This window comes from Ambystoma mexicanum, chromosome 4q, assembly GCF_040938575.1.
Source record: "Ambystoma mexicanum isolate Mex_15411 chromosome 4q, UKY_AmexF1_1, whole genome shotgun sequence".
Classification (NCBI taxonomy): domain Eukaryota; kingdom Metazoa; phylum Chordata; class Amphibia; order Caudata; family Ambystomatidae; genus Ambystoma; species Ambystoma mexicanum.
In genome coordinates this window covers 1,037,989,764-1,038,004,404 of record NC_090928.1, presented here as the reverse complement: position 1 = coordinate 1,038,004,404, position 14,641 = coordinate 1,037,989,764, and the positions used below count along the sequence as shown (strand labels likewise).

General features: G+C 45.6%; 1 protein-coding gene across 2 annotated transcripts in view; it reads left to right on the top strand.

The window, feature by feature from the left end:
- EPRS1 (glutamyl-prolyl-tRNA synthetase 1) overlaps nucleotides 1-14,641 on the top strand; it is a 1,308,133-nt gene that overhangs the window by 109,722 nt on the left and 1,183,770 nt on the right. For both annotated transcript variants that reach the window (XM_069608586.1, XM_069608585.1), the window contains exons 4-5: nucleotides 2,695-2,851; nucleotides 3,763-3,902. In XM_069608586.1, the coding sequence (XP_069464687.1) occupies nucleotides 2,695-2,851; nucleotides 3,763-3,902 (297 nt within the window). The remainder of the gene's footprint in view (nucleotides 1-2,694; nucleotides 2,852-3,762; nucleotides 3,903-14,641) is intronic.

Here is a 14,641-nt window from a genome sequence, read left to right as displayed (position 1 = left end):
CCACACTCAATGACAGCATGGCTCCTGAGGTCATAGAGTTCGGACATCTCAACCTGCCACAGAGATGCATGGATACCTTGAAAGAATCAAGAAAACCAAACACCAGGCATTGTTACTTTGACAAATGGAGAAGATTCGTAATTTGGTGCCAGACTAAACATATCAACCCTATAAAATGTACTCCATCCCACACCCTAACTTATATGCTCCATTTGCTAGATGCAGGGTTAGTATTTAACTCCCTAAAGGTCCACCTGGCGGCTTTATCAGCCTACACAACCTTTCATAATAAAGTCTCATGGTGGAAGGTACTGGTCATCAAGGCATTTCTGGAAAGGAGTAAATACACTCCACCCTCCAATTACTAACCGCCACCAGTGTGGGACCTCAATGTGGTACTTGATAAGCTCATGGGACCCCCTTTCGAGCCTATGCACAAATCTACTCTCAAACACCTGACTTATAAACTGCCTTCTTAGTGGCTATCGCTTCCATGAGAAGGGTCAGTGAAATCCGAGCATTGTCAGTGCAGGATCCTTTATTTGTTGTACACAAAGACAAGCTGGTTTTACATACTCGCCCTAGGTTCTCACCTAAATTCATCTCCAAATTTCATGTAAATTGAGCTACCGGCTTTCTTCCAAGAACCCAACAGCTCAGCTGAGGTAAAACTCCACACACTAGATGTGAGGAGAGTGGTCCTCTACTACTTAGACAAGACCAGACTGCTAAGAAAAACAGATCAATTGTTTGTCTTCATAGTGCCAGGCAGAGAAGGTGACCGCATTTCTAAAAATGCCATCTCTAGGTTGATAGTCGGATGTATCCAACTGTGCTATTCCCTATCAGATAAAACACTGCCTTTTACGCCCAGGGCTCACTCCAGAAGAGGTACTGGAGCCACTCTGGCTTTCATTGCAAATGTCTCTTTAGACCGTATTTGCAGCTACATGGCGCTCTGTACATACCTTCACTCGGCACTACTGCATTGACACCTATTCCAAGACGGATACACAAGTGAGACAAGCGGTTCTAAGGCATTTTATTTGCTCATGATCCTTCTCACATCCCACCTCCTTCCACTGCTCGCTAATCTATGCACAGCATGTGATCTAAGCAGATCCACAATCCTCAGAAGGGATACATTACTCACCGTAATCTTATTTCTGATGCTTGTATCTGCTTAGATTCACATGCACCCACCCTTCCTCCCCTGTGGAGTAGAAGGTGCATAGATGTTTTCTGGCTTTATCTACTTTTATCTGCTTTATTACAGCTGTACTCGCGCTACACTTCATGTTACCTCATGTCAGAAACAAAACAATCTGAGGGACGTTGACGCCTGAAGGACCATGGTACAGTGGATGTCGCACTAAGGATAGTATTACTGGCATGCCCTGTTGACGTCCCCTTTTAGAGTTTCGAAAACAAAAAATTGAAAAATCTGCGGCTACTACTAGATGTCGGCCTACACATATCATATGTGAATCTAAGCAGATACAAGCATCAGAAATACAGGAGAATATATACCAGGTGAAGAGCGAGTCTGGAACTCGCACCCAATTTGTAAAGCAAATTATTGACTAAAGTCCTGGCAGGAGAGTATACCTGGCAGTCATAAGAGTGTACAGGAGTATACCAGGCAAGGACAAGCTGAGCACGATACAGAAGTTAAAAAGGTCCTTGGAAGGATATGTCGGGACCAGCCCAAAAAGTTGTGTGAATCCAGAGACCAAGTAGTTAAAACCTGGCATGAGGGTACACCAGGTATCCTGACAAGAGAAAGACAATAGTTTTGGGGATAACTTGTATTTGAATCAAGAGAAACACCAGGAACTGTTAAATTATGAAGAAATAAGATCTTGAAGAAGAATCCGATATTCGTGAAAGACTTTTTGTTGAAGTTTTTTCTTTTTGAACATTTGTAAAACATTTGAGCCAAAGACATTACCTTTTGCACCTTAGAATTCATTTGTTTAGAATGCAAGGGTCCGAATAGTACTTTGGGCATGGCACAGTTAGGTTTGAACAGTCTTCCACTGACTGAGCCTTAGTTTTGGTTTTAGGTAGGGACATGCCTCTAGAGCAGGGACAGTGAGGCATTTCCCCACCCCTTTTTCTTTTAAATATGTCTTTAGCCATAACCATGTCCAACTTGTGTCTGCATTTCATCTCTGACTCCTCACAATACATTGTCATATAGTAGTAGTAGCACCAGGGCATGTGAGGATACATACAATATGGGCATCAGAGGTAGTAACACTGCCTGTGGTCTGCAAGTTTGGGCTCTGCAGATGTTGTGAACTTCATCTTCCACCAGCTATACTGAGTATAAGTAATGGTGAGGGATCATGGGGGTGCCACAGGTTGCAGACCCATTTAAAGGCAACATCTAACAAATTATGCCGTCCCTGGGCACATGCCTGTAGAGGACTTGTGAGGCTGCAAGAACATTTAAATAAAGCCGGACCTATCTTTTTCAATACTTGTTTTACTTTACCTTGCATATTTGAACTTCCCAAAAATGTAAGGATTTTGTTAGGTCTTGCCCCTAATATATAATCCATTCACTTATGGGATGACGGGTGGTCAGTCTGATTCAATGATTTATAATATTTCTATATTTTTATTTTTTAACTTGTGTTTTATCCTTGGATTAACTGGAGCGTGTATCCCCTTTTTGTTCTTCCTTAGATTGATCATTGGCTGGAGTTCAGTGCAACAAGATTGCAGAGTGCTTCTACGTTCTCGGCTGCCATACAAGATCTTAACCACTGCCTCTCTCTCCGTACCTACTTAGTGGGACACTTTCTGAGCCTTGCTGACCTGTGCGTTTGGGCCACACTGAAAGGTTGGTGATTGTATTGGTTTATTTAACTGAGTGTCTTATCGTTTTCTATAATTTGTTGATTCTGCCAATGGTGCTAACTAACTTGAAGAACTGCTGTGGATGCTTCATTATTGGCTACGATAGATATAGGAAATTGTATTTCTTGATGTGGGAACAGATTCAGCATTTCATTGAACTCAATGGTAATATGCTTTTTTCTGAATTACTTTTTGTGGACACATTTACAAAAGACTCGTAAATGGAGAAACCTATTTGCTATTCTGCAGTGAGTGCATGATGAGAAGGGTGGTGACATGAATGCACAGTTTCATTGATTCATGTGACTGTTGCAGAAGCTCACTACTTATCTCGTTGCTTCCAAGCAAAAATGTGATTGGAGTACAGATATATTGACTAGCAGGGAATAGGCTGTCGCTGTTAATCTTCAGACCATGTGTCTGTTGTTTTCTGGAGCTGTGTTCTGGCATGTCGAAGGTTTTTCAGCTCTCAAGATTTTCGTGAGAGAAATCTGGGTGAGGAACATGGCTTGCCTAATCTCCATCATGGACACTTTTTGTAGTTGTACATGAGAGGCCATTGCCAGGCCAAAAGTGGAACCTGTGAAAGTCAAATGAGTGCCCGTTTGAACTCTGAAGGATTGTGATGCATGAACCCTGGTAATGCCAGTATTTTTATCCTGGTCCTGTTCCACATTCCTGTGTTTTGACAGGAAATGAGCAAGTTAAATGTGCCATTACCCCCACATTCATATTATTACAGGCATCGTGTTCTAGTTTAACAATGGGCACTCAAGTGTGTCTCTCACAATAACAAGCCGGTGCATGAGAATGCAATGCAGCCTTTACATATTCCATAAATATTCTTGGAAATAGCGTTGCAAATTACTTAACATTTGTACTGTTCCTTTGCAGGTAGTAATGCATGGCAGAAGCAGTTGCAACAGAACAAGGCTCCTGCACATGCTAAACGCTGGTATGGTTTTCTTGAAGCACAGGTCCTCTTTCAGTCTGTGGTTACTAAGTGGGCTTCAAGTGCTCCTCAGAAGAAAGCAGTAAGTACTGAAGTATTTCTTTCAAAAAGATGCCATGGTTGGTTTAGTTTTTCTTGCATATGAAGTAATGTCAAAATGAGAATGCAAAAGAGGAACATTATTATAAAGCTGAGGATAGATACTCATTTTCTCTGTGACGATGTAAACCTGCTTGTCTAAACCTCCAATAGGCCCTCAAAGGTCTTGCTCCTATTTACTTAAATCGCACACAAATGTAAAAGCATGACTTATGCATTGGAAATGCATGAAAGGGCTGGTAATGGGCGCTTCTGAACAGTGGCTGTTGCACTACTGTTCAGTAACTCTGAGACAGTAGCAAATAGAGCACATTCTTTGAAGGAGAGGTGCAATATAATAAACACTTTCCAAGCTGTTAGTAAAGGAAAGTCGGGATTCTATTAAAGACACAGGCGAGCATTGTGAGTCAGTCTTTACTACTGCCCAAGCAGCAGCAACTTCAAACATTACACAATGTGTGGAAAAGGGCATTGAATTTGCCCGATTGTCTATCGATTACAGCTCTCAGATTCGAATTGGTACAGTTATCACTAAGCTGTCAGCTGGATTGGGAGATTTTGATATGTAGGGGTCTTTATATGTGGACCTTACGGTCTTCATGAGGTGTATGAAATCGTATTCACTGAGGCCTTTTAAAAGGTGCGCTGATTTGGTGTTGGAAAATTGTAATCAGAAAGCCATTGATCTAGTCTGTAATCCGACTGCTGTTAAAAAGAAGTTGTTGGGGTATGATTGGACGCAGACATTAACCAAGATGAGATCTTCAAGGATGTATGAATCTTTGTGACCTTGAGATAAGCATCTGGGTACTATTCCAAAGTGCTTGAAAAATTCCAGAATGCCTATTTGCGATATCAATTTTTAAGATACAGGCTGAACCTGTTCTATATAGTTGAAATTCGTCAAATTGGGTCTCCTTCAGGTGGGAAACTTCAAGGTTGTAATTTGTGTTTGAACTAAGAGGTTGTGCAGACCAGATATCGCATTTTGGTTGATTATCTTAGTGTGCACATTTTAATGGTAATTTAGTATTTTGATGATTTGTTTTTACGTCAAAGTATTGATGTATTTTTCTTATTTTGTTTAACCAAGATTAATTGAGTAATTATATTTTTTTTTTACGGTTGAGTATGTGCAACTGATACCACAATAAAATAATTTTAAAAATGACATAACTTCACAAAACACCATTTCCCATAACTCCACTGCAATATACTAGTCCTTTAACTTGAAACATGTGAACATTGTCACCAATCACTACTCTGCAGTTTCTCTGAATTGGCCCTCCTCCTGCTCCTCAGATTGCTGTGAAGAACTGGACTTGCTCTTCTGAATCAATTAAGCTTGAACTTCCGGCCTTCTTTGGAAACATCCTAAATTGGCTGTTGTGCTGAAACACAGATTCCAATACCTCTCTCGTGACGTTCACGGCCACGCCTAGCGGGAGAAAATAATAATAATTAATTAGCCCGGTGCTTGGATGGGTTGCATTAAACATCACTGAACTTAACAACTCTATCCTCTCAATACCTACAGATTAAACGGCAGACAATACACTAAAACAACTAATCCCCAACTCTTTTCTATTCGCATAAAGATTCCTTTGTCACAAAGTGCATTTGTAGTTTCTGAGCAGACAAACTACTTTTTGTACCCAGCCAGCCAATACATGTGCGTCTAACGGCTCTCTGGTGTCGGCTGCTCTCTTAGCCAAGTCCACAGTCTTTGCTAGAGGCTCTCTGGGGTCCAGCAATGTTTACCGGCAAGCCTTCAGTGCCCGGTCTATCCTCTCTTGGGTTCTCTTGCCGATTGATTTGCCGACAAAGGTGAACATTTAGTATCCAACTCTGAGATTGCTTTTGCTTTTCCAGTGCTGGATTGGGGGGGGGAGAGGGGGGGGGGGTCTCTGCACTGAGCCTACTCCTCGCCTTGGTATTTAGGGATTTCTGAATCTGGCTCACAGATATTCTGCGGTTCCTGAGGTGCAAATGTCCACTCTGGGCTTGGGATGGATTTATCCCTTGATCAAACCTCTCAAATCTTAGCTCTTCAGTGTGAAGAGGAGCCAGACTCCTTATTGTTCTAATAGTGACGAATCTGGAGGTCTTGTCCCTTTTTCTGCGGGAGGAGCCACCACCTTTGAGGCTAAGGAGGTGACCCTGCTAAGAAAAACCCTACCTAGGGTTTTGCGAAAACTGGACCTCATTCGGAGTGACTCCCCACTAACGGACAGGGACTCCCATTCCAGTAAGGAACTACCTACAACTGAGATGTTGTGTGCAGAAGTGGATCTGACTGTCAGCTGTGGAACTCAAAATAATGTAGAAAGTGCAGTTGAACAATTGACGCAACACAATGCTGGCCTCTCAATGGATTTGACAATTAAACACACCCCTTTTGGTATCTGGTAGCAATAATAAAAGGACTTTTTCCCTTGAATGGAGGAGAAACGATCTGCAGAGCAAACCTCTGATGTTCCGATGTCATTGGGTTGTGGGGGGGGCGGGAGGGCATAGCCACGCTGCCGAATGGATAAGGACCTGGGATGAGGTCCGTAGAGACCCGGAGAGAAACCGGGGGAGAAGCCCGAGGAAATGAGAAACATGGCTGACAAGGCACAGGGCTGTGCAGAGTCAGCTAAGCAGAGCCAGCCCTCAAGGGGAAGGCGTGACCATGCGGAGGATGCAGTGGGCCTGGAGCCCACAAAATAAACCAGATCCCAGCGAGCAAGAGAGGAGAGTCCCCCTCTCACACAACGCAAAACCGGAGAGGGGGAGCAACATAACATTCCCGCTTGCGTTCAGGAGAGGACGCCCAGGAGCTAGGCACAATGCCAGCAGGGCGGGGGCGAATCCCTGTGGATTTCCCGCCCAGGCTCCAGAGTGTCTGTGAAGGCAGGAAGCGAGGGAGGAGTCCAAAACTCTGCAGCCCTTTGTCTTACAGCCTGACCTCAAGAAACTGGGAGGCTGAATGACAACCTCTCCCCTCCCCCCAACAAAGTTTTGTGTATGCTGCATTGCTGTTTGATGGGCTGGGTTCCTGCATAAAAGTCTGATCCTGGAAGCTGAAACCGAAGAGGAAGATGAAGAAAACGTGGCTGAGACGATTTCCATCGACCGGAGAGCCTGCTTTGTAACCGGAGCCTGCTATTACCCTTCCTTCCAATTGACCTCTGAAAACTACGACCCAGAGCCTGGTGAGTCCCACTAGACTCGAGACCTGCATTTCGAGCCATCCCATGTCGTGCTGCGACCTTGCAGGGCTGAAATTCCCCAATACCTCGAGCTATTGTGCGGTGCATGGTCTTCCGAATTCCCGAGTCTTGCTGAAACCTTGTGGGAATCCTGCTGGACTTCCAGAGACGTGAATCGTGTCAGAGTCCCCTCACCAGAGTGCTGGACCGTGCAAACGATGAGAATCCGACCAGTGATATTCAGTCCTCTTCTGGCTCTTGAAAAGGGCACCAAAACCACAGAGCCTCATCCAGCCGCGAAGAAACTCTTGCCTGGGGCCTTCTGCATCGATCCTTGCTTTAAGGGTCCCGTCATCGTGACAAGGAATCCAGTGACCTGATTTTTGGCTGCAGATCCTGAAGTCCTTCTTTGCTGAGTAGGGTATTACCATAAGTCTTTTTGTGATTCCTGTGTAGCTTTGGGTTGTTTATTGTGATTGGAAGTCCTCTCATTCAGTTCACCCAGGGCCCCTGTGGAGTCCTCCTAGGGTGTCTTCTCTGAAGTCCCTGGATCCTCAACTAACTTTAAAGTGAAATACTTAGTTGTTTGAACAGTCATCCTCTGGAACTCTGACTTGGCCTGCAACTGATCCCTGCCTACACCTGGTTCCTAGACCACTCAGGTCCCTCTTCTGCCTCTGAGAGGAATCGTGTAATAGAATTGGGAAGGGCTGGATACTTTAAGGGGTCTGTTGAAAAGTTTACTTACCAACTAACTCTGTTACAAGTAACTGCCCTCTGAGAGTGAACAGTTGCAAAAGTTCTTACTTCCCTTGAAAGTGTTCTGCCACTTGTAATCGCGGAGTATTGCATCTTTCTTTCGAAGATAGAAAGGGGATGTCGACATGGGTGCGACTGTAACTCTAGCCCTAACATGACGTGTAGTGTACCCAAAATCCTTCACGCTTCAAGGTTTTTTTCTGCCAACCTAGTTGAACGCCTACATGGAGATTGCAAGACTTAATATTGCTTACTTAGTCTCCACGACCTACGGTCGTCTAGTCCCCCGACTATTCTTCTTGATGACTGCCTCGTGGGCCTCCTGCCGCCGAAGACATCCTCAACTACTCTGCGACTGTTGACTGCGTGGCCTTGGCCCTCCGGCCAGGCCTTTAGAGTAGGGAGAATGGGGCCCCTGGGTTTATTCTTTTATAAGAATGTATTTCTTTTTCCCCTCTTTCTCTTCTTGGTCGGGCTGCCGTTACACTCTGCTATGGAGAGGACGCCATTTAAATTTTGCCTGTCGTATAACGGGAAGTTTCCTTGGAAGGACACCCATCGCCGCTGCAATCGCTGTCTTCCTCAAGACCACGACGAGTACTCGTGCAAGTCCTGCAAGCTCTTTCGTCCGAGAAACGTTGAAGGACAGGTGGACTGAATGGTGGGTGGCCTACGCAATGCAGGCCGAAAGCCATTCCCCCGCCGGCACCCTTGCTTTGGACGACGAGTAATCCAACGGCATCCATTGCTCTGAATTGGAGGCCATCAACCTTTCGGCGGTGCTCCCAAATGCCAGTCCCTGACAGACAGGCCACCAGCTCTGTTATGGGGATTACACACCCCAGCAACAAGGGCACCCACGCACCACAAATACCAAAGCACACAACCCCCAAGGCCTCTTCGACGGAATTGTCGAAGAAGCACACAAAGCCATTAGGGCCGTCAAACTTCGAAAGCCCTCCTGAGCTCACAGTTCAGCGCCCTCCACTCAACCGCCTTCGCAGCATGCGACTGGGCTTTCCTCTGGTAAGGGCGTTCATCCTAAAAACATACAGCTGTCGACACACTGTCCAAGGGTGCTCAAGCAGCTACGGCCTCGTTGGAGACGCCGACCACGACGGCACGTTGGCGTGTCGAGACCTTCAATTGAATTGCAGAAGATCCGCAAAGGTCTTGTGGCTATCATCTCGGCAGCTACAGAGCACAAGGGTACCCTCTCTCGTCGAGAGGAGTGTTCTGAAGCCCCATATCCTCTCTTGAAGGCCTTATTAGGATAATCTCCCTTCTGGGCAACCTTTGCCACCTCCAGACCCTTCTGCATCTTCCCTTTGGACTCCTGTCTCATTCCTTAAGAACTGCAAACATTCCCAATCTCTGCACAGGAACACCAGGAGGATATCTTGGATGTCTCAGAGGACCCATCACAGGAGGAAACCTATAAGGATAATCCCTTTGCACTGGACACAGCTGAGGACACAGCTGGTCAAGACCCAGATTGGGATCAAGATCAGTCGGGGGATCAGGGCCCTTGGCTATCATCAACACATAACCCTGACTCGGACCGGACATTTGTCTAGATCCCCACCACTTCTTCACCCCTACAGAGGGATTTGTCACCTGTGGACAACCAGATGTTTAATTCTATTTTAAAAAGAGCAGCCAATCATTTCCAGATCACAACACATGAGGCAGCTCCAAACTCTGACTTTGTTGAAGATATCCTCAAGGAGAAGCCTCCAATTAGTCAAGCCATCCCCCTACTCAACTCTATAAAGAGACACCTAACCCCCACCTTGTTGTCACGGACTCTAACAGGCGGTCAAAAAATGATTCTGCCCTTCACCTTCTGACCCACTCTACATAAGGGGTCATGCTACCGGTTGAGCACTCCAACCTTTTTGGGAAAGCTGTTGATGATGCCCTGGAGACTGCAAGAAAAAGCATGAAACGTTAAAATTGCTTAGCCAGATCATGGCTAAGTCCTTCCACCAGTGTGGAGGCCCTAACACCTGTCGGTCCTTTTGTGGACAATCTATTTTGTCGCTCTTCCCATGGACAATATGGGCAATATTGGCTCAGGGAGTACCCCTTGGTTCTCTGACTAAGGCTCTTCTAACAACCAATATCAACAAAGAGGTCCTTGTAGAGGCAATGGTAGAGGCAGGAAGTCTACTCCTAGAGGCTCCCCGGCCTCCGCCTCAAAGGGACTCTTCGGTTCAGGTCACATCCCACGCTTCCGTGCTCAGGAGTCGCTTATCATTCATTCACACCTGGGAGAGGAATCACAACTGACCAGTGGGTGTTAAAGACAGTCGCCCACGGCTACTGCATCGATTTTTCACCGACCACCTCGATAATCCACCAAAGAGCAAGACACCTGTCGCCAGAACATCTGTGCATCCTGCTAGAAGAGGTTCAGGTCCTTCTGGAAAAGTTTCTCTAAATCAGCAAAAACCCATTTGGGATGCCACACACACACCTACTACACCCTGAGGTGACTTAAATAGCTAGGACACTCGTGGACATTAATATATCGCTGTTACGTTTATAGCAAAACTGAGATGAGTGTAAAAAAGAGTTATTAGAATAAAACAAGATATGTTCCAAATATTCTGAAGGAGGCAAGTACTTTTAGAAACCCCCACTGCAATGTAAGTTAACCAAACACAAAGTCAGAGGGTAGAAGAGTCCTTCAAGGGGCCAGGCCAGGCCAATGTCAATTGGGTAACAGTCTAGGTGAGCTGAAGCGCTTCTCGGAGGTAGGTAAGTCTTACACAATGTTTTAGAAGTCTTTGTAGATAAGAGGAAATCAAAGTAGGGCCACAAGCTGTTTAGGCTTGTGAGGTAAAGAAGCTGTTGCCAACTCTACAGAAGCAATCAACTCAAGTCTCAACTGAGAACAAGCAAGGCTACACAACAAGAGGTAAGTTCTCTTAGACTGTACAGTAGCTTTGGTTAGAAGAAAAAGGTGCAGCTGGCTTTGGTTCTTGGGCAGCTCTGCAGATCCTGTGTTTCTGGGCCTCAGTCGTGGGGGCAAGAGAGAGGATGTCTGGAGGACTCCTGCACTGCATTGGGACGGTCAGTGACCGCAACCAGCAATATTCAAATCAGTGGCACTTTGCAGTTTCAGCTCCTCGCGAATAGCACCACTGCGGTTCCTGCCTGTTGAGGTGGGCTGTCCTTGCATCTGGGATCCAGCACTCTGTTGTGGCTCAGGCTTGGTCAGTTCTGCTACCTGGGAGTCCGGAGGATCTGGTGTTCCTCTCCCTGGCACTTCGGTTCCTGCAGCAGCAAGGAAATACGGCCAGCTCCGAGAGGATGTCCAGACGAGTTCACTTTGGAGTGGATTGGTCCCACCAACTCAGAGGGAGAAGTCGTCCTTGCAGGGCTTCTCTAGTCGAGGCGAATTTTGAGCTTCAGCACAGCAGCACGGCTTCACCGGGCAAACCAATGGTCCAGGAGTTGCATCAGGCATCTCTTCCAAGTTCTTCTTCGGATTCCTTCGTCCAGTGGTCGACTGTGCCTTCCAAGCAAAAGACCTTGCCTTTTTATGTAGGTTTCTCCCATTCATTCCACCCTAGCTGTCAGTCACCCAGCAGGGTGTCTGTCCTTGCTGGACAGCCAGCCGGTCAATCATCCTTTAACCAAGGGTATTAAGCACAGGGAGTTTCGGGCACCTCCCTCACTTCCTGCCCCCGCCAGACATACTGGAGCCAGAGGCAGGCTTCACTTGTCAAATCCTGCCAAAGACAAAACGAACAAAGGGACCAAACATAGTTTGGTGTGCAAAGTAAATATCAAGAAGGACCTTTCTATAAAGAAATGGCAAAAAAAAGACGACCGTGGCCATTTTAACAAAAATGGCACCCTTGGGTGCTTTACGTCCGCTGCAAACGCAGCCCGAGGTAAAGACACACCTCGGTAGTTAAAAGTAAACCACTACCACCAGCCATTCATCGAGGAAAGGGTAACATAAAATTGTTACATGAGAAACTAGACAAAGGGGATACTAAGTAACCCCTGCAGCACCCTATTGTAAGATAGTGTGTGTGTGTGCTGGGTCTAGAAAGTTATAAATAAAAGTAGTCGATTTCACTTCACTGCCCTTGGAAACAGTAGCTATCCAAGAGAAAGGTATTTAAACCTTTGGGAAATCTGAAAGTCTTCCCTGTGCCACTGCACTGAAGGTGCTGTGTGCCACAATGTAAAATATGATGCCTATGGAGTTTGTCAGACTCCACAACCAAAAGAAACGAGTCCAAATCACAGAAAAATACATGAGAGAGTGGGGGGAAAGGTCTCGCTCTCTCCAGGTTAAAAATTAAAAGGCCTCAAATCCAGAAAAGGTGCTGGGTGTCTCTAAGGTAGAGAGGAATTAGCACATTTCTGAGATTTCACCCTATCAACCTCCTAGGCCTGTGAAACTCTCAATACCTTGGCTCCTGTGCTGCATATCTGTGCAACTTCACCACAAGCACGGTTTCGCCGGCAACGTTCAGGGCATCCTCCCAAGCATGCAACAACTCAGATCCGCTCCAGAGACTCCCCTCACCTGAGACGAGGACCAAGAAACGGAGTAGAGTTGACCGATATGTCAACAGACTGTCCACCAAACCTGCAGAAGCCACCAACCAGCCATCACCTTGAAGATCTGTTGCTGGGTGTTGTCGCAGGATCCATCAAAGTCCCCTTATCCCCGTCCTCCAGGCTGAAGAATCTGAAAGTGGGTTTGCTGTTGCCTCACTGCTGAAGCCGTCCTACAGCAACAACTTCATTCAAAGGTACTGTTCACCCCGCAGTATATCCTACCACCGGTCTGCTTGTGGCATTCTGCGACTCTGGGTGCTGCAGATGGCCTGTAACCCCCCCCCCCCCCAGGTTTCCATACAGTATCATTGGGTGGGGGGAGACAACCCTTTGTGCTCATAGCGGTATTACTGCTTGCCCTCGGACACTGGTCCTTGGTGCACCCATTCAGGTGGTCATTTAACTTCCCTGAGACTAATTGTAACCACTGAGCTACTTACCTGCAACTCTAAGAGAACCCTCCTGGACCTGAATACTCTGAACACTGTACTCTGCCTATTACCGCTATTTCTCTACCCAACCCCTAGCCACTGGTGTCGCAGGGACTCATCTAAACTTTGATAGACTCTTACTAGATGGGGTTGGACTATTCAGGCAGGATTGGGTTAAAGTTTTAATAAGTTATTCAGAGCTTGGAAAGTTTGCAGATATATTTTTGGTGGGGACGCCTCAGTGTCCAAGTGTTTTCTTGGACCAAGGTATGCTCTGAGGTCTTTGTACTCCACTAGAGCCTTCCTCCTACAGCCCTCATCCCTCCTTAGACTAAGCTTGGCTGCTATCCACTCTACCATAACCATGGGTAGTTCTGGCTGATCCTAAGAGACGTACCCCTGTTCACCCTAGGTGGGTTTTCGTTGCAACCCCCCCCCCCCCCCCCCCAACAACCAACAATTTTAAATCTCTGACCCAACTTGATGCTCATTCCCTCAAAAGTAATGTAGTTGCCCCCATCTCAGTAAATTCAAAGGCTTCCCTTTATAGACCAGGTTTGGTAGGTGTTCAGAAGGATTTCCAAAATCGACCCTGGTGGGAGGATTTTGAGAGGCCACCCTATATATCGTAAACTGGGAAGACACAGAGGTTAGCCAAAACCCAATCAAGGTATGTGAATGAGCACTCAAGGCTTAATCTTAGGAAAAGATTAAGATGAGTCCTGTGAAGGCGGCATGAAGCAAAATACGGACAACAGATTCAGATTTGAAAACCAAATATTTTATGAACTTAAAATGTCGGGATGGAAAAAGGCCTAACTTGCCCTATGCTAAGGTGGATTTCTCTACCTAAATACAACTAAGGAAAGTCTAAGTCAAAGAGTTCAACTTGGGACTCTGTCTGTGTTCAAAACCTATACTTGCCCTCACAACTATATCTGTACAATGTGTAGGGATGTCGGCAACCAAAAGAAAAAGGTGTTCAGTTCTGAGCTTCTTCCAGCTCGCAGCTTCCTTTCTGCTTCCTTCCCCAGGCATAAAACAATTCCACAAAATAGTCTCAAAATGACCATCCTTGGATCTGAGATGAAATAGTCCTAATCAAGACTCTGGGTTCCCTTCCCCAAGTTCTAAGCAACAAGATTTAGCTGAGTGACATAGTTCAAAAGATAATTATCCTTCTCTTCTTTAATTTCCAAAGTTAAGTTATTTTTGCTTTCAAGGATTTGCTCCTATATTTTGTAGCTTTCACACAAATTGACATCAATTTTAAAGTTCCATTGTAAATCAAGCTTCAGTATTTTTTGTTTGGAGATTCTTTAAAGTAAGCTTCTTTTTAGAACTCTGCATTTAAAGTCACCTCCAATGACTTTAGGGTTCAGCATACAGTAGTTTTACTTGAATTCAAGTTTTCATTCAGCTCGGTATTCAATGAAGATGGGTTGTATTCATTACACACTTTCAATTTAACCCGCTGTGTAATAATCCTTTAGTCTGTTTGACATGCTCAGCACTATGAGACTTTGAAAAATGTGTTTCCTTAAACATTCGACCACGCCAATACAAAGTCTTACTTTCAGAATGGCAGAAGTTCAACCGCTCATGCAGCGAGTTTCTTAGTTGTTGGAAACTCATTGGGCGCATTCACTGCTTTCCCAGCAGAACAGATTAAACAGGCTACTGCTTTTGATGTCTGGGTTCCAACTCTTGCACTCCTGTGGCGACCTCCTAACAAACGGGAACAAGCATCT